Here is a 22,730-nt window from a genome sequence, read left to right on the forward strand (position 1 = left end):
ATACATTTTTGCCAAAGTATCCCATGCCTCCTTTGGCGTACTTGCATCCTGAATATGCACAATCATAGAATCCGGAATACTGATAGACAGCTAGTACATAACTTTTTTGGCTCTCTCATGCCATCCTTTAAATGCCTACATTTCTTGTTGATTGGGAACATTAGGAAGAACTGGTTCTTCTTCATTTCCTGTAATGAACTCCCAATAGCCTTTTCCCATAAGGAAATTCGTCATTCTAAACTTCCATGCCTGGAAGTTGTTCTTGTCAAGCTTTTCAGTGACAATCTGTGAAAGAGAATCAGACGCCATTACTGAACACTACAAAATATTCTGTCACTGCAGAAAAACACAGCTTTTGCCTCACACGGGCAGATCTGCAAAACTGACCAAAGTGGTATTTGACCACACAGTCACTTCCTAGTGACGATTTTGCATCAACAGGCAACAAGCATGATTCTGCAACTCCCAATATCTCTGCACACAGGCATACAATGCAATTTCTGTGGCAACTTTTCACCGACCAGCAGAGCAGTGGTCGCACAGCAAAAACAGGGCCTTTTTTTGAGTGCCTGCGAAGAACTTCCGCCTTCAAAACGGGCCCCGAAATGGCCTCGAATCAGAAAAATAAAGTCACCAAGGGCTTTGCCCTTGTCCCGCAGCATATACTACCCTCTCGCCACACTACGAAGGGCGTCTCAATCTGAGACAATGTACTCTTGCACTTCTGGCTATGCTACGTGCAAAGATTTGCTCCCAAACTCGAAAAAGGAAAGCAACACTGGTCCTCTTACCAGGACACCGCGAACTTGGTTTGCTTTCTTGAGCTCCTTACCACGAACAAGGCTCTGATACCATGTGAAGATAGTGGGAGAGAGGGAAGGAGTCTCACTTGCAGCTTTCTCACATACACAATGGGGGAATACACACACAGGTGGAGGCTAAAAATAGTTTTCCTCTTCTTAGTTGTGAAAGCCAAAAGAACTCTAGTATAAAGAAATAGAAGAACCCTATATGTGGGTCTCAAACCAAACTCAACTAACTAAGGTGGCATACTAACTGAGCCACGAACTAGAGTAGATAAGGATAGCTATCATCCAGCTATTATTCGTGGGCGGTGTACCAACCGCATCTGCAGCTAACAAGTCGGTGACATAAATTCACAACAGTCACCCTAGCATATCACGAGTGGAGCTCGATATCTCAACATGCATTTCATGAAGTCTAGTCTTGCGATGACTTCATTGAATGGACGGCTGTTCTAGCAATTTATGGGACCACTAGTTTGTTGTTTTATCATAATTTTGAATTTCTTCAAAAGCCCATATATGTATGGTCTTTAGTCAGTAAAACAATTTGTATGCAATGTGGGCAAAAATATACTTCAAAGCCTTTGAAAATTTTGTGTGATGATAGAAATAGAAATTGTGCTCACTTGAATCAATTTTTGAAATAACTATAGCATCTAAAGCTAGAATGTTTAAATAACTATAGCCTCTAAAGCTAGAACTTTATGTGCTATGCATAGTACTGCTATGACTTTGCAAACTACCAAAACTTAAAATATGTTGTTTGCTACATCATGTAAATGGCTTTTTATTTGCCAAGTTTCTATTTCAAGATGAGGTTGTCATCCTTGGAACACATGCAAAAACATCGGTCTTAGTAGATATTGAAGCAAAATGATTCAATCGACATTGTCTTATATAAGCAATAGCTACACTGCAAAAGTAATTACAAGTATAGTTTGGAGGATTGCTTGTTTGACACAATAGGCAAACACAAACTTAACATCCAAACAAATTGGAGTTGCAGCAATTCAAAAAAAAAAAATCTTCTTTACATAGAAAGCAAGAAATAGGTTGCCATGCAAAGGATTTTTACATAACTTGCATGGCATGCAAAGCTGTGAGGGTGAGTATCTAGCATGTATAACCATCTCTACATCATGGAGTGGCTTATGGGGAGATCATTTTGTGATTCTATGGGCATCAACATACTTGCAGATAATAATCTATGTATGGTTGTTATTAAACAAAAGAATTTGTGCAAGGTATGGCAAAACATTTTGTGTATATCCTTTGTAAATTCTATATGCTACGCATGCAAGACACTTTGAGCCAATTGTTCAAATTAACGCAGTAGGTGAAAAAAAAGGTTCCAAAAATGTGGTTCATTTGTCTATTGTTTCATCTTTGAGAAAAGTAAAAGAATTTGCAAGAAGCAAAGCTATGCATGAAGATTCTTCCTTGGTAGAGCAATTAATTCTTTGTTGCCAGCAAGAACATTTAAAGTGTATCAAGAGTAAAGCTACACTCCTTATAGTAAATGTTTATTTGACACTTTGAGCTATTTTCTAGGTTCAAAGTTATCAACCAAGGAATTAGTTGTTGTAAGAGAATCAATTTAGGTATTCATTGCATCAAAATTGTCCAAAAGCAACATTTCTAGTACCAAGTTTCTTACAAATATTGCATGAAATATGGGACTATGAGGAGTACTTAAAATGCATGAGCAACATGGCATCAAAGGATGGCCTCTGGGGCAACCATTTTGCTATTTTGTGGGCCTTTGAGTATCTTAAAAGACCAATGTATGTATGGTTACTATCCCAAACAAAACTTTATTGTTGCAAAGATGGTGCAAGCTTTGCTTTGTCTCCTTTTTAGCTTATACACCACAACAATCCAATGCATGTCTCACACTTTGAACTAATTATTGAAGTTGATGCGGCATTAATTATTCAAAGATCATGCATGCACTCTGAGCCTCAACAAGATTCATGTGACAAATATGTGCATGTTCATGGGAAATATTTTTAAAACCCTATGTTTGAGGGTGCTATACCTAGCTAATCCAAACCATTTTGTCGTTGCTAGGTAGAGTATTGTATGTTCCACCAGTTCATCCCAAGCGAGCCTCTCCCAAATCTTGCATTTTGTGGGATCGATGAGAAGAGCCTCCCATGCATGTGGAACTCACGATTGTTGAAGGTTGGGAGATCACCATAGTAGTCAATTTTGGTGTGTTCCCAAATGCTTGCTATCATTGCCATCAACTTGGACATTTTGCTCAAAATTGTCTCCTAAAAAAGATTGTTGTCCCTCAAGATAAAAGGGAAACAAGTAGGGGCAGATTGACCAACTACATCTACCAAGTTCTTGTCCCATAGGCATAGGTGTAGACTCAAATGCACAAATGTTACATCCCCTTTACAGGCATCAAGTGCTCAAGGTAAATACTACCCTCGACCAAGTTGTAGAGATCCCACTTCCTCCAAATGCTATGAAGGAAAGGAACGGTTTGGAAGGTGATGGTAAGGTAAGGAATGGGATGGCAATGGAACCCTAGTGAATCGTCATTAGATGAGAGGATCTAGAGGTGTGATTCCCATAGCTAGGCTATCCTCCCAAAACCACCGGTTACATTCCCCTTGTCAATGCATTGATGCTTCCCACCATCCCAAAAATAATGCAGCACCAAACCAAAAATTGGAAGCTCCTGCCATCTTCTCATGCCTCTCCTTTTGCAACTCCACTTGCCAATGCCTGTCTTCTTCCTCCTTGCCAAGCTCACCTCCATTCTGTTTTCTTGCAAGCCATCTCCTTGCCAAGCTCTCCCCCCCAACTCCTTCTTGCATCAACCTTCACGTACACCTTAACATGAACCTCTAGTGTCAACTTCCCTCCTCGACGCATCGACCTCCACATACGCCTCATTGTCAACCTCCATGTTCTCTCTACGTTCCTCCTTCATGTGAACTCCTGCTTCTCTCTAGCTTCTTCCTCATCAAATGAAGCTACGTGAAGGGCCTCCTCTTCAACAACCTCCACCTCCCATGACACTCTCCTCCTCCTCATTGTAGAAGAGCCTCTTCCTCCTCCTCCAAGTCCACGCTTCTCATCATTGTAGAAGAGCATATGTGCAAGAACATCTTGCTTCACGTGCACTCCCCTCTACTGCCCTTCTCTTCTACCCTCATCTCTCTACTCTTCTTGGCCTCTCTAGCCATTCTACAACCATGGACTTGGATGACAGAGTTTTACCTTTACTCGTCACATCCCTTGTGGGGGTCATGTTGGCCTTGCAGCAACGTTTGTCATCTATCCTTGGCTTCGAAGAGGATGACATTCATGATCTCATGGAAGATGAAAATGCGGTGGATGTGGAGGATGAAGATGAGCTTCTATCCCCTGAAGAGGCCACCAATTTGCACGTTCTCATGGTTGTAGTGGGAGTAAGGCAAGACCATAACATAAAGGATTCAGCTTTTGGGGTTTGGTATGGCCATGAAGGCAAGAGTTCTAGGAAACTTTTATGGAGTTCTCACGTGGTGATGATGTCCGCTTTGAAGAGCATCTTCGATTGCCCATTCTTCACCTTTGTGTGTGACTTGGTCAGAGCTGATTTGTCTTCTCCTTGCCTTCCTCCGCATCAATAAACCTTGTGCTTTGAGTCATCTCACATTGCTTATGTCCAACATGTTTCTAGTCGTGTCAACAACTAACTCTTTGAGACTTCTCATCACCTATTTTACCTTGTGACGCACTCCTGTGTTGAGCAACCCTCCTCATTTGCATCATGGGTGGACTGGGTCTCACTATTCATGGGAGTCTTGGGGGGAGCATCATCTACAAAATTGGATGAGCAATGAGGAAATGAGCACATGTAAAAGAAATGCATTACAGAATAGGTGCAAACATTTACTAGTGTCCACAAGACTACTTTCACTAGTGGATTGGAAAAGAATTGGGCCTGGATTCACATGACAGTCCCATCCAAAGAAATTAACCAAGTTCTCATAGACCTCCTCCTTCATATCATCAAGGGGAAGGCAAGCAATCCTCCTCTCCTCACTCGTCATATTCCAATAGCTCAAACACCCACATGGAATGTTGTGCTTGTAGTCTTAAATGCGATGGAAAAGGCCATTCATCTTCTCCCATTTTGATTTGCATTGGGTCTTAGAACGGTGCACACCTTGCACTTTGAACAGCTTCGAGATGTAATGCCATTGACCATCCTTGCACATATGCCACCCTCACACACAGCCATATCCACTTCTTTCTTCTTCTCAATCAATACCAAGAGATCATGAAGTCACCAGTTCATGTGCAGCTGAGTCGCTTTTGTGCAGGTGAGTCGCTTTTGGGTTCTCACTAATGGGAAGCTTTGGCCAGAGTCATCCAAAGATATAATGATGGGGTTGGGAGTGCCTTCCATTGATGGAGGGTGATGAGAAGGAGTGCCACCCAAGGGCACTGAGCGATGTACAAGTTGAGGAGGAGGTGTCTCGCCAAAGGCGAAGGACCTACACAAGGGTGAGAATAGGATCCAAGGTGTGGAGGAAAGTGTGATGGAGAAGGGGAGAGAAAAGGAGCTGCGAGAGGAGTGGAAGGGAAGAGAGGGGGAGCTACACCTTGCATCCTAGTAGGATTGGGATGAGGATGAATGGGGGTTGACAAAAGAAGGAGGAGGAGGAAAAGGTGATTGTGGAAAGGAAGGGGAGGTAGCAACGGGGGCCATGGATGGAATGACACCCACAGCTCCATGGGAGCTTGCTGCAGTGGTATGAATAGGCTGAGAGGATTCCTCCTGGTCGGGTGACATCTTGATATCAGTGTCACCTTGTGTGCTTGGAACAAACTCTTCCTTTCTCTCACAAGACCCGTAGTCTTCATTGAGGTCTTAGAAGGATGGGTAGGAAGGGGTGGAGCTCCTCATAGCTTTGAACCTGTAGAAGAGAAATAGGGGAATGTCAAGGACATGCACAAGAAAAAGGTTATTGAATGCAAGTAGAGGAGAGCGCAGATGCGGAATAGTCATCACACACCTTGGCAACGTGTTGGAGCTGACAGCAAGTAGAGGAGAATGTAGATGTGGAAGAGTGGTCTCACATCTTCACAACGAGTTGGAGAAGAGGCTAGCAGAGGAGAAATGTGGAGGCGAAGGAAGGAAGAAGCAGATGGCATCGCCAGGGCTTGCAAGGGTGGCAAGAGATTGAAAGCTTTGGTAGGAGTAAGGGTGGAGGAGGGAATGAGTAGGTAGAGAGCCATAGATGCCTATTGGTAGGGCATTGCATGCCTTGAGTGAGAGTGAATGGTAGCCACCATCATTCCCCCCATCATTGCATGCATGTCGCCGCTCCTACCTGCTGACGAACACGTCGACTGCACCCTTTGATTGGAGGTGTGGGGGGTTACCCCCCCCCCCAAACCTTCCTCCATATCCGTGATGGTGCATTTGCAAGCTGCAAGTGGCCCATCATGTTGGGGACCAACCCCTAGCCTCCAAAACTACTAGCGATGGCAGTCTGTAGAGGATATGGGGATGGCCTCTAATTTGCCACCTCGTGGAAATAGGGCTCGAAACCCTTAACGTCGGAATGCCCTCTAACATTACTACCCTCTGATAGGTCTCGATTGTCTTGCAATTTTAGTGCTTATGCTCTCCCTCTACTACGCATGATCCTCCCCCCTTTAAGATGAATATAAGTTATTTTGGTGTTCATGGGTTTCACAATGCAATAAGCTCAGCATGGAAGATTGAGACAGTCTCTGTGCCTGGTGAGGCAATTAGATGCTTGCCTTCATGTCATCACTAATGTGAGCAGAAGTGTTTGGATGATAAAAGGCTAGACCGCCGCTTTGGGCTTCTCACAATTTGGCAAATAGTGTTTGGGAAAGTCTACTCATTACCAGAAATCCCCACCCTCAAGACCCGCATTTGCACCCTCTACTCTCAACGGTTGATTTTTTCCTTTGCGCACTTTAGCATAACAAATTGGTTGCTACTCATGTTCTATTTGGATTAAAGTGGTTGGATTTAGGAGGTCGCCCTTTGGACTTCTTTTCGACCTACCCTGGGGGAGGAGTCTTAGCAATGACGTTGTTTGAGGAAAGCAAAAAATAGATGAATTTTAACGATTTTTTTGAGCCAAATTACGTGATTGGTTGTTTAGTTGAGAAGTGGTACAGTGTAATCCATTCATTGGGCAGTCTAGTAGTAGCAAGTGGCAGTTCTTTGGCTACTTGTGCCAGTTGTCTGTAGTTGCATGGATAAGGTCTTTTTTTTCATTAAGACACTCTGTAGAAAAATTAATGACAAGCTGCTACCCTCCTACGATTGATTCTATAGCAAAAATCAATGGTAGATGATACCCTCCTCTGCACGCAGTGATTGTGCAATCAACATGGGATTTTGGCCACTATTCTGCGCTTCTTCCCTATTCTAATTGTCCACTATTCTGCGGGCAGATCGTCTGCCACCACTGTTGTGCACATTTGTGGCTCTGGCAATTCTTCTTGGTGGCTAATCCTCTCCATATCTTGCCCTTAATGGCTCATAGCTTCCAAGGAATAATCAAGCCCATAAACAATTGATTGCGAGCTTATTTTGTGTAGTTTACGGTGGGATTTTGCCTATTGCAGTATATTTGTGTTTGCATGCATTTGGTTTGTGCTTGCATGTGGTTTTTGTGCGATCCTAGAGAAGATGCGCATGATGATGGTCGTTATTTGGGCATGGAAAATGTTTGTTGTTCCGTGTCACTGTCCGCCTATAAATTCAAGATGCATGCGCAATGGTTTTGCAATTCTTAGTTGTGCAAAGTTTCTAGTTATTGCGATGGCTAGAGTAGAGGCTTCTGGCGACTACATGGAAATGGACAGTGGAACTTTTGAGTGAGGTCTTCCCAAGAAGAACACTTTCCTTCCTTCTCTTCCTTCCTTCATTAGATTATTTGACATCAAATAGCAGCATGCACTCTATTGTATGGATTTCTTTTCGTTGAATTGTGCTACATTATGGTTTGACTAATTGTTGAGCCGTCGTCATTTTTTGGTGCTACATTATAGCTTTCTGAGCTTCATGGACCACCAACTTACTTTGTTTGTTTTCCATAGCAACTTACTTTGTTTGTTTTCCACTTGCAAAGGCTCTTGCCACACCAGTGTCTGACAAGATTACTCCCCAATCACTTGAGGCTCCTATTACTATAGCCTATGGTAAGGCCAACCATGTGGCTAATGTCGGACGAAGAGTTATGCTCGTGAATGCCTCCGCAGACTTCAACAATATGATCTTTTCACATTCGAATGTACCCTTCTATAGTATTAATGCGACGAGTTTCCGTTAACATATGTTTGATAGATGCAAAGTTTGATTTGACGAGTTTGTAATATTTGTCTTATTTACTAGTCTACATTTCGTTCATGCCTTGTGCATCGATAGTGTTAAGATGTTATGTCTCAATTAACTGCCTTTTGGGTAGATTGCAAAGCTATGCTCTCAGGTCCTTGAAGCGACGGTTTACTTGTTTTCTTGGTTTTCTATATCGTGGAGGATGAAACATAGTTTTATAGGTTCTTGTCCAATGTAGGGATGAATTATTAATGAGTTCATTTCTTGGCAATCCACATTCTCTTCAACAAATGAATAAAGTTGTTTTGCTCTACCATGCCAACAAACATTATTTTAAGCTTCGTGTGTGGTGTTAGTTAGAGTGGTTCTATTGCAACATTTTCCATGTCCTTATTAGTAGTGGAGATCAAACATTTTGCAATTTAACTCTTCTATTTTTTTTATTTTACATGCCTTTATTCTATGTTATGCTACTAGGTGCTTCTCTTGCTAAATCTACATGTTCCTACAAGGAAAAAATAACCTCCCCACCTACTAGTCATGCTTCAACTCCATTTTCCATTGCTTCTCCAAGAAGGCCCCCCAAGGAGAGTTTGTTGAAAAGCTCATCCATTAAGAAAACTTCATCCAAGCGCTCTTTAAGAGGCTTGTTCCAAGAAATTGCTAAAGAGGCTTACACATATTGCAAGTTCTCTCCTATTTCTTCGTTGATTATGCCAAATTTGTAATAGTTTCTTTTGTCTTTGCCTTCAATGAAGAAGCTTGTGCAAACACACCCAGAGTATGTGGACTTTTGGTGTAAGATTAGCACACAAGTTGTTCACTCAAGAAAATCTGTTTGTGTGGAGCATCCAAAGAGTAGCACATCCCCGATGAAGGCTAGCGTAATTGATGTCATAGATATTGACTTTGACTAGATTGAACAACACAATTTGAAAAATGATGGACATGCAAATAGTTGTTGCAAGAAGTTGTTACAACTAAACTTAAAAAACTATGTGCCATGGAATTTGTGATAGGTAGGAATTTGTTGCAATTACAATTATAAGACTATGGCTTTTTGTGATAGGCAAAAAAGGTAAACTCTTGTGATATGCAAGGACTACTTGTTGCCAAAAAAAATATAAAACAATGGATTTTTGGGTTGGTTTTCTGGTTTCTTTGATTTGTTATTTGAAATACATTTGATATTTCAATGAAGCACTTCTCATTAAAAGTCAATAATTATAGCAATATGTACACTTCACCTTTGAAGTCAAACTAAAATTTGTGCTTGCATATGTAAACCACGATTCGAATAATGTGTTGCACAAAAAAGGTTGCTAGATTTTTTAGTGTTTGCAATTGCAATCCTTACAAATAGCTTTATTTATAAGTGTAGTTAGCAAACAAATTATCTTGAAACAAGATGGTGAAGAGGTGAATTCTTACAATGGAGGCAATGACAACAAAAAATTTCAACCATCCCATGGTTTTTGTCCAAATGCAAAAGCAATCATTCCAAGCAAAGAGAATGTTGTAGGGGGTGGAAATTCATTGGTGTCACTAAGTATAACTCAATTATCCGAATGTGTGCCGCATAGGTTTGTCTTTGAAGGCAAGTTGTTATGCAAGTATGGAACATACAAAGTCCCAAATGCAAAATATCCAATGTTCTTAAAGGGTGATTTGATCGACAAAAATTGTTCACATACTATTACATTGCTTATACCATCCACATACATTCACCAATTTGTAAACTTCTAGCAAGTTGGAGAATTCTATACAATAGAGGGGGAAAGTGTGATTCCGAGAGGTGCGAGTGAAGGAGGAACCTCTAAACTATCTTTTCTTTGATGCAACCACTTGCATCATTAAAGGAGAGCCTTTTGATGGAAACCTTCAATTGCTTCTAGACCATTCTCTTTGTAGCTATGTGCCTTGGGCAACAGAAATGGTCAACCTTTGCAATTCAAATGTTGCAAAGGTTAGTAATGACGACAGGGTGGCTGATAAAATATTAGTTGCAGATGGTCCTCGAGATCAAGACAAAGTAGCAAAAAGTTCAAATAACACTTCCAATTTTCCCAACTCAAGAGAGACAATGTAACGATTCCATGTCAAGTTTCTTTACTTTGTGCACTGCAGTTATCCTTTGTAACCAAGCGAAAATCCACTCTCACATCATTGATACTAGACACTCCCACATCATTGATACAACAGTTCAACGAAGAAGGGGTGGTTATGTATGTTCTAAAAAATGTCTCCTCCCTCAAAGCCAAGGGAACTATATGCATCTTTGATTTCACCATACTTGCAGAGGCTCCATAGGGTCCAATTAAAGATGCATTGAAGGTGGCTTTCTCAAGCCAAGCTATTCGCTTCGGCTACAGAACAAAGGTACCTTGTCCTACATTTATTCAATATTTCTTGGTTGCTACAAAACACCATTCACTATTGTTGCATGCTTGTGCAGGTCCTTGGAGTGTTGCATTTCATAAATGTGTGCAGACTTGCTAGAATATGAATGTGACTCTTGCGAGGGGCTGCACATTAGCCGAGATCACCTTTGGCCATATTGCTACTCGTGCAAAAGTGTTTAGAACATTGTTCGTGTCCCTTACTTGACTGGTGATTTTTACCAACGTGTTGGTGAAAGGATTCCAGTTTAGCTTAGGGGGCCCAATGTTGACATTGTTCTTCAACTACACGTGCATTTCATTGACTTCTACAAAAGAGCAGACATCATGTTAGCTCATGGAAAACTAAAGACAACAAAGTCAAGCAGAAATTTCATGATCAACAGCTCCGGATTCGTTATTTCGTTCCAAACCAATGCATAATTTTGTACTTTGTTCACAACTTCTGTGCCGACTACTTTTCAGGTGATCCCTACCAAGCTAGATGCACATGCCTATCCATTGATTTTGGGAAATGAGATACTGGAGAATTGATTTTGTGGGAAATGTTAAGAAGGTGCACTACAACATCATAAGTCACAAAAAGGAAGTTGTCAAGGAGGAGTCTTCAACATCAGAGAGTTAGAGCTCTGACTTAACCGATGAAGAAGAAGAGACAGGGTGTAGCTTCGAGGAGTCCAACTCAGAGGGTGAGGTGGAAGGAGTGGCCTTTGGTCTTTGTCTTGGTGCTGATCGGGATGATGAGTCAGGAGGGAACAAGGTGGTGGTACAAGAAGATCCTATAAAGACACTTCATGTGGAGGATGTGGAGCACACTAAGCGACGCCAACGGAATGAAAAGCTTGTTGGTGATTCTCTATCAGGTAGTGAGAAGCTTTAGTACTTGGATATGTTAGATGATTTTCCATGTCTCTTTGCAACAAGCTATTCACAAGTTCGACCAGTCTCTCTTGTGGAGCACGAGATTGAGTTGAAGCTAGAAAGCAAGCCATGGGTTCTTTTCCCTAGTTGTAATTGCTTGTTGGAACAACTAGCAACGTTGCTTTTCTCTACAACTTTGTCTTGCAATATAACATTTGGGATAAATTTGAAAGAAAATGGAACTAGATAAAGCACTTCAACGTAAAAACTTTGTAGTAAACTTTGCCTTTTTGCAAAAATACCCTTTAAATGAAGATTCTTTTCTATGCCTTTTGCATTTTTTCCCCACTCTTACATATCATCCGTTGTTGCATATTATGTTTGAAAACATTATGGCCACAACAATGGTAGAAAACACTCCATGTCAAATCTTGAGTGTTAGATCAAGCAATTGTCCTTTGGATATAAACAATGTCCAAAGTGTGCTCACAAAATCTTCTTGTTCTTACACAATAATTGTTGATGTATTGCAACGTTTCCATAACATTTTTTCATTTTGCTATGCTATAATGGCTCCACATTAACAAGGAAGGCCTCCATAGGCAACTTGGGCAAGAAAAAAGACACACTCTATTGGTAGATGAGTCCACACCAACTTGGTCGATTTCTCCTTTGATTGGAGTGGCTTGCAATCGCACATATTGCAAATGGGCAGAGGGGATTTAAGGTTGCTAAATGAGCTTGTGCTAACACATTTTAATTCACCTGCAAAAGATACTACTACTCTCCACCAAGCACTTCAGCTTGAGAACAAATACATACTCCAAAGCATGGTAAACAAGATAAACAAGATGAGGAGAATGGCATTTGACAATAGCCATGTCGCATATCCAACAAATCTACACGATTCGTGCAAAACCAAAGTCCGCAACTAGAAATGCAAGGACAAAAGTGCTCATACCAAGAAGAGAAAAAGAAAACATCCCTTATTACATGCAGAATATGAAGACAGGATTAAGGACACTCCATGTTTCCCATGTGTCTCTTGTGGCTCATTGAAATTTTGCTGTGCAATGAACATTGAAATTTCGCCGTGCAATGTCGATATTTCTTGAGTCAAATGGAATCAAAGTCTCTAACATTGACTCTTCAAATAGGTTATTATGTTCCATTTGCTCAAAACAAGTGAAGCTCAAAAAGATTCCTTTGTCCTCAACCAAGAACATGAAAATGTTAGAGATTAAAAACAACACACACGCGCTAAACATTGAAGCACGCTTGATCTCTATCAGAGTACCCTTTGCACAAATCCAAGAATTGTCATATGATGGGCAATATGGCCTCCATGGCAGCATTGTGAATGTGTTTGCAGATGTGGACCGGGGCCCAAGATCTTCTCCCTAGATTTCTAAGTGAGCAAGACACAATTGCAGTATCAATCAAAAGAAAGGTTTCATACAAGCACAGTTACATGAGCGGGGTCGTTTGACCTACATTAACAATGCTTACTCTAAAAGATATGTTGCATTCTTCATTATACAAAGATTTTCAAAGTCAACATAAATACATTATGGGAAATGCACATAAATGTCGTCCAAGCATAAGAAAAACAGCTCCAACACGAACACCCTGCTTTTTAGAATTTCAATGATGATGAGCAACCAAGGACTAACACATTGGTGCATGGAATCTACAATAGACAACAAGTTGTAGACTTTGAAGACCAAACCATTGTAGTCGCTCCTTCCAAAGGATACTCTCCCCTAAGCATTTGAAAGACAAATTTTGCGAGGAGTTAGCGTTTCCTAAACTCTTCTATGGCAATCAATGACAATACAACCTTCCCGAATGCACATCCTATTAAGAAATTGCACGCTGGGAACTCCTCAATGTGGACCGATGTTTTGCACTATGCATTGAAAACCTTTTCTTCAAAACAATGAAGATACTAGTGCAACAAGTTTTGTCTTCCACTTGGGTTCGCATGCACAAAGATCAAAACAAGGGCAAAACATTGCAAGTAAAAGATGCACTGCTAGACACAAACATAGAGAAGCTATTGCACTCCAACATAGGTAATCAAGACTTCACTCATCTGCGTAGCTCTGCTGACTACAAGTATCACTTTAAAAAGAATGTATTTGCAATGCTATGCCAACGTGGGCCACCCACTTTTTTTGTTACACTATTTGTAGTTGAAAAGCTATGGCAACCACTGATAGATTGCTTGCAACAATTGACCGAGACAAAGCCAAAAGAAAGGCACATGGTCGCTCAAAGTCAACCATTCATGAACTTATTTGATGGGACCCAATAACAATAGCTCAATACTACATACACAAGTTCCAATCTCTAAAGACATTCCTAAAGGACACCAATATTTTGGGGAAAATAACCAATTTCTTCTTCCTGACTGAGTTCCAACATAGAGGTAGCCGGAACGATCATGGGCTTCTATGGATTGATGATGCGCCTAAAGCTAGACTTGCGACCAACAATGACATAGAAACATTCACCGACATGTACATCTCTGTAGACATGTCATTATTCCCACTTGACCAAATTGAAATCCAAATGTACAAGCATAAAAAAACATGCTTCAAGAAAAAGAATAAATGTAGATTTGGCTTCCCAAGACTACCAATGCAAAGAACAACTATATTATCTCCTCCTTAGTAAGACTCTAGATCAAACAACTTAAAGAAAAACACGATGCGTGTAAATTTGACTCTCCAAGACGAAGAGACACTCCTGATGGACCATGCTTCTTTCCTGCATGCAGTTCATCTATTTGAAGAAGAATACATCAAAACTTTGAGATCATCTATCTCGCAGCCAACATTGTTTCTTTTAAAAGAAGCCCTAAGAATATTTTCACTAACAACTTTAATCCCACTATGTCGAAGCTATGGTGTGCAAATACAGATATACAATTCATCATAAACCCACATGGAGCAGCATCATATTGCATGTCACACATCACCAAAATAGACAAGGAGACCTTGGATGCTATGAAGGCAGCCTACCCTGAAAGCATTGCTTCGAATGGCCTAGCAAATGAATGCAGCAGAAGATTGGGAATGCTATTTTGAATACACAACACATAAGTTCGCAACAAGCAGCATACCTATCAATGTCTTTGCCTCTCACTAGTTCATCAAGTCAATTCTAATAAAACACATCAACACAAACATTGCAAAAAATTAAACACTTCTCTTAAAACGCAAATCGCAACTAGAAAGACTACACACAGACAACACAGACATATTCTTCGATGACATAATATCAAATTACTACAAACATGACATCACCCTTCACTCAATATGCTTGGCCACATTTGCTAGCGATTACACAATCGTGGGAGCAATAGCAAAAAAACGTTAAGAAACCCAAAATCATTCGATACAATAACTCCAAGGAGCACAAGGACCAAGAAAACTACTACAAAGAGATGTGTGTTCTTTTCCTTCCTTTTGACAACAACAAACCAACTCTCCATGTAGGCACCCCAACATGGCATGATTTGTACACAGAAAACAAGCACATAATAGACATGCAAAAGAACAAATTTAACAAGGTCATCCCTAAAAGCCACTCACATCCTCTTCAACAATAACTACTACATCTACAACTACAAAGACAAGTGGCAACCTTGCAAATGTTGATAAGAGACTTGACATGCCAAAACAATTCCTAAATACATCATTGGCAACATATAAGCTTGTGCCAAACCGAGATTACTACAACACAGTAAAGCAAATGAATCCAGAACAATGCTTGCATTTAGACGACATAATGTTGAACAAGAGAATCAAAGGAGAGAAACGATTTTATATTTTCCTAATTGGAAATGCCAACATAGGCAAAACATTCATGTTGCTTGCTATTTTACAAACTCTTTTGCTGCATTATTCACACAAAGACTCTTCTAACCTTGAACTCTCAAAGGTGCTTCTTCTAGCTTACACAAGAAAAGTAGCATTCAAAATTGGTGGGACAACAATTCACTCGACCTTGCACTTGCCACTGATGGCAAGCCACTACCCAAGCCTATCTGTCGAAAAGCTTCAAAAACTTTCACTTCTCTATAAATACCTAGAGCTAGTTGTGTTCGACAAAATTTCTTCAATTGGGCACAGCACACTGGTTGCAGTAGACATGCAACTAAGAGATAAATAAAATCAGAAATGGGGAGCACACAGAAGAAGATGTTTTGTACTTGAACAATATATTCATGAGAAAACCATTGGATAAAAAATCGATTCCACTTGTTTTACACCAATACTATAAAAGATATTCCCAACAAAGAGGTTTTCCACTTGCTGCAAGGGAACGAACATGTTCTTGTTGCAATAGACAAGAAACACAAAACTTGCAACAAAAACATCGCAATTCCAGACAATTCAAAAAACACAGTTGGCTTGTACAAGACATTGCACTTGAAAAAAGAAATGGTAGTTGAGCTCAAGAAACCTAGACATATTAAATGGCCTAGTGAATGGTTCAAATGGAAATTTCAAAGGTGCAAATCTTCAAGAATCACCACCTTGCATCTAGATTTTATTCCAATAATCCCAAGATAGGGCAACATGCCCACCTAGAAAATAAAAAACTTTACACCAACGATGTTCCCTTCAATTGGACTCTAATACAACAATTCACATGGGAATTCCAAGTCGGAAAGAACAAGCTGAACACAATTACACGAGTCCAATTCCAGTTCAACCTGTAGTAGCAGCTCGAACGATTCACAATTCTCAAGGACTAACCATGGACGCTCTAGCATTTGACCCTTCCAACATCAAGTCCCATGGGCTTGCATACAGAGCACTTTCATGTGTGAGAAGTCCGAAAAACCTTTACCTAATGAACAAATTGCAAGCAAAACACAATAAAGGTAGACAAGAACATTCTAAAGGAAATTGAACGCTTGAGGACAAAATGATAATGGCTACCAAAGCAATTGAACTTCAACCAATAGCATGTGAATTGAGCCACTCTACAATAACTAAACACAAGATTGCTAAAGGCTCACATGGCAGACATTCTGGCAGACAAAAGCCTACTAAGTGCAACAATTTTGTGCCTTCAAGAGCTTCACAAAAACAACTCCTCAAAACTTGAGTTGCCAATGTTCACTTTAATAGAAGATATATCAGGAGCAAGAATAGCAACTTGATACAAAAAAAATCTTCAACTAAGGCACAACAAATCAAGTGTCGATCAAGGGTGCCAATGGAGGGGATATTCCTTCGCTCTTCCTTATCCGAGCTAAAGGATGAGTGGCCCACAAGCTCGATTCTCGTGTAGCCTAAGGACTTAAGAGGGTGGATTAGCTTGAGTGGAAAGGCACCCATCAAGGTACAATTGCAGGACTTTTGCACTGCATCGCCTTCTAATATTTCCATGTTGACACCACTTGCCTAGAAGAAATGGGTGCCATATGATACGGTGGGCACTTGGTCACATAGATTGTCCAAGGTTTGGATTGCTATGCCTTCAAATTGCCTCAAATTTTTTCTGTGGTGCCTTCTGCTGTGTAAGCTGCCCACTAAGGATCGAGTAGGAAAGTGGAAGCGAATCTCACCAACTTCTGCTCTTTGTAAAGTGGCCATGGAGGATCGTTTTCACCTTTTCTAGAGGTGCTTAGCTGAACATCTATTGTGCCATGGGATCAGAACATGGTGTGAGAGTGCGAGTCTAACGGTACCCAGTAAGTGGAAGCAAGGATTATTTGGGGATAGAGGTGATCTAAATGAATCGTAGCTCTCTTTATGGCATATTATTAGAGCCTACATCATCCAACAGATATGGTGACGGAACATGGTGGTCTTCAACAGAATACCCTTTCATGGTGATCTGTTGTGGGAAGTCAAAGCGACTATCCTACAGGTTCTAGGCTATTATAGCCAGAGATTTGATGCGTTTGCTATGTCCTATTGTTCTCTCAAGGCTAAACTCTAGGGTGAAGCTCTTCAAGCTGTAATTTGCTTAATAAACTCTTCTTATTTCACACCCCCCCCAAAAAGAGGTTATAAAGAAAGAAAGAAACAATGCACGATGTGGCGCAAAGGGCTTCTTGTGTTGCACCCTCTCCAACATGCCCCCACCTCAAGGAGAAAACAACAATGCGGCCACACACCCTAAGGTGTATCAGGAAGATACTCAGAGCATGGAACTGGAACAATCCCTCCCTCCTCTCCCCCCAAGCCGCTCCCTGCCCCCACGCCCATGTATTTTTGAATTCTTGAGAAGCTTCTTAGAAATTCTCTAGAAGAAGTTGCGATGATAATATAAGAAAATGCAATGCACACCATCGAGTGCGGGGGACAGGTGTGAAACCGACCTGATACATGTGTGAGAAACGTCATCAATCAACACTTGGGATTAGGGAGAAGGGCAAGTGGGGGAGCTGAGGTGGAATTGGGGGGGTTTATCCAAGGGAGAGAATATTTTTGAATTTGTATTAGAATTTTGTATTTAAAAGCGAGTTTCTTCTTCATCTTCTTCTTCTTCATAATCTGCTCTCTTCTTCTTCTTCCGAAGCTCTTCTTCTTATCGCCGTCGCCATCGCCATCGCCATCGCCATTCGAGCTTCGCCCTCTTCCTCCTCCTCCATCTTTTCTCCTCTCCCTCTCCCCTTTCCCCCCTCCCTCTCCCATTCTCATTGCATTTACCGCCCATTCCTCCCTTTTGAATGGCCCTCGCAGCTCTCTCCTCCCCTCCCCCTTCTGCCTTCTCCAGATCCTGCGCCTCTGACTCGCCTGCTTCCAATAGAATCCAGAACGGCGCCAGAACCTCCCTCCTTAGCTCCTTCCTCATGTCCGATGGGGTGCCCTCCAGCACAGCCTCGAGCTTTCGTGGGCAAGCTCTTTCCGACGCGTGCCTGCTCTGGAAGTCCGCAGAATGCTCGCGGGGGGGCGGGATGGCAACTTGCATGGCGTGGGGTGGCACTCTATCTGCAGTGCGGCTTATCATTCAGGGGAAGCATCTAGAGGTAGGCTGTGAGACATCTATCTTGCATGCAGCTAGCTATTAGAAGTTACATTTGCAGTCTGAGTAGGTGTGCAGCAGACGTGAATTGGGTGCAATTCGTGGTCGAGACCAATCCATCGATTTTGAAGCTGACTGTTGTACAGTCTTTGGCAGCTTACAGATGCAATCAAGGCCTATGTCGAAGATAAGATAGGAAATGCAGTGCTCAATCAGTACAATCTTGTCCGTGAAGTAGACGTTATGATGTCCGTACGCGGTGGCGAGACGGGACGAGGGCAAAAGTTACAAAGATGTGAGGTAACGACTCCATGCTTTAGGGCGAGATGTTGTTCAGCTTGTCCGACATGGTCAGCATTGTTTGTTCTGCCATGCCCTCTAGCCTTCTGGGAAACACTTTTGTCTAAGATCAGCCGGCATTTTGCAGGTGACTTTGTTTACAAAGAAGCATGGTGTAGTTCGGGCTGAAGAAGAGTCCGAGTCCATGTACGCCAGCATTGACAGAGTTTCCGATGTCATCTCAAGAAAGCTTCGAAAGATCAAAGAGAAAGATGGAGGCCATGGCCGGCCTAAGCAAGTTCGCCATCAAGCAAAGTTGGGAGAGCTATTGACCACTGAAGCAGTGGAACTTAAGCCCAAGGAACCTGACGATTTGCCCGATGAGGTTTGCATATGTTGACGAAATTTACCGTAGCATATACAGTTTGTCTGTGCTTCGTCAGTGTCTCCAAGCAGGTTCTAGTGATGTTACATGGATTGCCTTTTCCTGGTAATATGGGTGAGCCTAATACTATATGACCCGGAGTCTTTGTCCAGGTGGTACGTACAAAATACTTTGAGATGCCCCCGATGACGTCAAGCGAAGCATTGGAGCAGTTGGTGAATGTTGGACATGACTTTTATGCATTCCGAAATATTGAAAGTGGTAAGTCTCCTTAATTTGTTGTAACTAGTAATTTTTTGAGTATGAGAAGTTCCACAGAACTTGTATGTTAAAGTTCTAAATATTTGATTTCACTGAGTTGTCACAGGGGAGGTAAATATTCTGTACAAACGTAAGCATGGTGGATACGGTTTAATAGTTCCAAGGAACAATGAAGCTTGGGAAAAGGTCGACAATGGATCTGCAAGGAGTACCTAACGGTAGCAGATGATGAAAGTTGGGATGTAAGTTGGCCAGTAACTTATATTGTTACGGAGAAGATATGCTGTTCCAGCCAAAATACAGCTTACATTAAGTCGACTATGAGCTAAATTTTATTCCTGGGAGAAGACTGGGGATTATGGCTGCTGCAACATGAACCTTAGGTATTGCCGTTGATGGTTCTGTTGTCTGATCTGTGTATCCTTCTGACAACAATCGCAAAGGCAAACTTGTTGGGCATAGGATTTGAAGTCCTTCAAGGTCTGTTTCTATGTCTGCACATGTTGACCAGAAGTATTTCTCCTACAAAGGCCCCCTTCTATATCAATCCATATTGCTGACTTAAACTCCATGTTCTTTGTTTATGCATTTTAGCGAAGTCTGCATGTAGGTTTGTGCATCTATGAATGGAAGAGAAATGCCTCGTTTATTTTCTAGCCAATGCATGATGAATATGATGTAGTGCGATATCTCCTTTAGTACTAGCCTTCGTCATGGCTGAGTTTGCCCTTCACCTCCAGAGTGCCGACAGAAACTTAGTACGAAGACTTTGTATAAATGGATGCGGTGCTGATGACGTCAGTGGGGATGTCATAGTAGCTAGTCCCTGCTATGCGTGATGGAGTTTATGGTTTTTAATCTTATGAGTGACTCCCGTGAGATTGAAACTGCACTATGTTGTGTTTTTAGAGGATGAGTTTGGGAATGTTCCTGGATTCATCTAGGTATATGTAGTGCGATATCTCCTGAGGCTCAATAAAATGAAACATTGCTGTTTAATGGAAACTTTTTGTCCTCTTTAGCAATTTGTGTCAATAAGCTGGCTCAGCTTTGATAATTGAAAGTATCGCAAGCATCTGCTTGGTAAGCAGAAAAGTCCGGGGTTCCTGGGTCATTGAGTGTTGCACGTGTTAAGATGTCCAGCAACAGTCTGTTAAAGATGTAGTAGTTAGTGCTTCAGAAGAAGCGTTTATTCTAAGCACGTTGTTTTAAGAGAGCACTTTATTTCTTTGGTTCCATCAATAGTAAAGTGCCTGTTTACAAGGCCTCTCCGTGTGTATGAAACTTCACATATTGCCTTGGTTTTGGTAAAGAGCTCTTGAGGGTATCCTGTAATTTGTGGGCGAGGATCCTTAGGGCATCGCCGTATCTGAAAGAAGGCAGCTGTCAATCCGCATCATTATTGTATTCTGGTGCTTTCTCAGTTAGGATTGTAATTTTGCCTCTTTGTAGGAAGAGATACATAAGGGTAAAGGGTCCATTTAGCTTTTTATGTTTTAAACGAGAGAGAGAGAGAGATTGTTAATTCTAGTTTTTTTGGAAAATTTTGTTTCTTGACTTGCTTGTTTATTTTTACTTAGTCACCTTCTTTCTTTCTTGTTTTCTTTCTCTTTTGTTTATTTGACGTATTTTAGTAAGCATTGGGTTTGCCCAAGAGACTCCTCGGATCTTTAGAAACCCAGTATAGCTACTTATGCTTGGGCATTGACGATGACATAAGTGTTGCTTTGCTTGCTAAGTATGTCTTCCTTTTTGTTTTTCATTAAAGTTTTTGTTTACCTCTATTGTTTCTTCTCTTTTATTTTTTGTATAGATTTTTGGTCTTTAGAATAACAAAAACTCCAAATTTGTATGATTGGACTTATTCTAGTTTATGACTACTAAAAATATGTTTTTATTCATATTTTCATCAAAGAAACTTCAAGATTCTTACCACTATTTTTAAAAAAGTTGCTCCTTTTTGTGATAACCTCTTTTTAATTTCAAATGATAAATTGTAAGCTAAGAGCCTTGCATTTATTGCAATTTGCGTCCTAGTGTGGGTAGATATTAGCTAGCCTACCACTGACATTGGACACTTTTAAAAAAGATAAATAAAACTTATAAATTTGTATGGAAGCTTTGTTTATCCTTTTGGTTATCCCTTTTTGCTCTTATCGAGACTCCAAGTAGGCCTAGAATATGGGAAAAGCAAACTATACGATGAGGTTACAGAGTTTATAGACAATTATACATTGCACTAAATTTGAAATATGGCATTGTATTTTGGTTGATCCCACGTAGAGCATTCATGCGACAAGTAATTTATGTTGTCTATAAGATACATAGTAGTAATATGCTTTGTGTAGGACAAACCTCTAGGACAGCTTTCATCCGTTTTTAAGAACATGTTAGGGAAGCTAGAAAAGTTTATAGGAAGAGTTCCTTAATTAAGTAATCAAAATCCTTATATCCGGTAATGGTAAAGTTTGGTTTCTAATCTTTTTGTTGCTTTCCTATTGAGCATATAGAGGGCAACAAGGATGCTTGTCCTCGTGAATTGTTTTGGATGAGAACTTTACACACTTCCTTCCCAAGAGGTTTTAATTTGGAAGGAAAATCAACTCATCGTAAGAAAAAAAGATTCCTTTGATGTGGAGAACTCATATCAAGCCCTTTAACATTCCTCTTTACCAACATAGTCTTACACCTAATCTCATATGGAAACCTAAATTTATGTTATGGGATTGTCCTAGCTCTCATGCAATCTCACATGTTGTTCATGAGTTGCCTCCCTCACCTCCTCTTCTTCCACTTCCTCCTCCTTTAGTTCCTTTAACTTTCTTAGTTCCAAGATTTTTTTGCTTCTTGAGACTATAAAAGAAGATTCCTTTACCTAGATAGATTAATGTCTTTGGGTCTTTTTTTAATAAAAGTTTTTGAAAAATATAATGTCAAAGTTCTTTTTAAACTCCATTACACCTTGGAAAACTTCTCTTTTGAGGATTTGAATCTAAATAAGCTCCATTATATCCAACTTAAAACTTCGTTGGTTCGCTTCTTAAAAGTAAAAGCTTCCTTTCAAAGCAAAGAAGTGTATCTAAATAAGGAACTCTTGATTTGTATTTTACTTCTCCCTCTCTTGACAAGGTAGGCTTAAACTCAATTTTGAAGTCTCTTGAAGTAATGGATTCTTTCCCTCATTTTGTGGGAAGAATTTGGAAGCATCATGTAGTAACTTGGAAGTATGTACAAACTTTAGGACAAAAGGCTTTCAAATATGGAGAGATAGGTAAAAGGCTTTTAGAGCATTCAAAATCTGCCATCCTTAAAGAAGCTTATTGTTGTAAGAGTAAGAGATTCTAAAGCTTTATTGATGCTAATTTAGGACACGTAGTCACAGTTGATACCTCAATTTTGCTTTCTAGTAACTT

At 40.7% G+C, this 22,730-nt stretch overlaps 1 protein-coding gene across 1 annotated transcript; it reads left to right on the forward strand.

Annotated features, from left to right (window-relative positions):
* The first annotated feature begins 17,929 nt into the window (after positions 1-17,929).
* On the forward strand, positions 17,930-19,883 carry LOC147882672 (30S ribosomal protein). The gene is made up of 5 exons (XM_087401078.1): positions 17,930-18,396; positions 18,549-18,692; positions 18,820-19,056; positions 19,209-19,317; positions 19,424-19,883. The coding sequence occupies exons 1-5, from the start codon at positions 18,097-18,099 to the stop codon at positions 19,531-19,533; spliced, it is 900 nt and encodes a 299-aa protein (XP_087257204.1). The 5' UTR covers positions 17,930-18,096; the 3' UTR covers positions 19,534-19,883.
* The last annotated feature ends 2,847 nt before the right edge of the window (positions 19,884-22,730 follow it).

Source organism: Dipteris shenzhenensis, chromosome 29 (assembly GCF_047967505.1).
Source record: "Dipteris shenzhenensis isolate YYH24624 ecotype China chromosome 29, Dip_SZ_1.0, whole genome shotgun sequence".
Classification (NCBI taxonomy): domain Eukaryota; kingdom Viridiplantae; phylum Streptophyta; class Polypodiopsida; order Gleicheniales; family Dipteridaceae; genus Dipteris; species Dipteris shenzhenensis.

Bases quoted from the DNA above. Each gene is read 5' to 3' on its own strand.
- LOC147882672 (XM_087401078.1), top strand. From the start codon at position 18,097: ATGGCCCTCGCAGCTCTCTCCTCCCCTCCCCCTTCTGCCTTCTCCAGA. The intron at 18,397-18,548 runs GTAGGCTGTGAG...AGTCTTTGGCAG, and splicing joins TTCAGGGGAAGCATCTAGAG to CTTACAGATGCAATCAAGGC. The intron at 19,318-19,423 runs GTAAGTCTCCTT...GAGTTGTCACAG, and splicing joins ATTCCGAAATATTGAAAGTG to GGGAGGTAAATATTCTGTAC.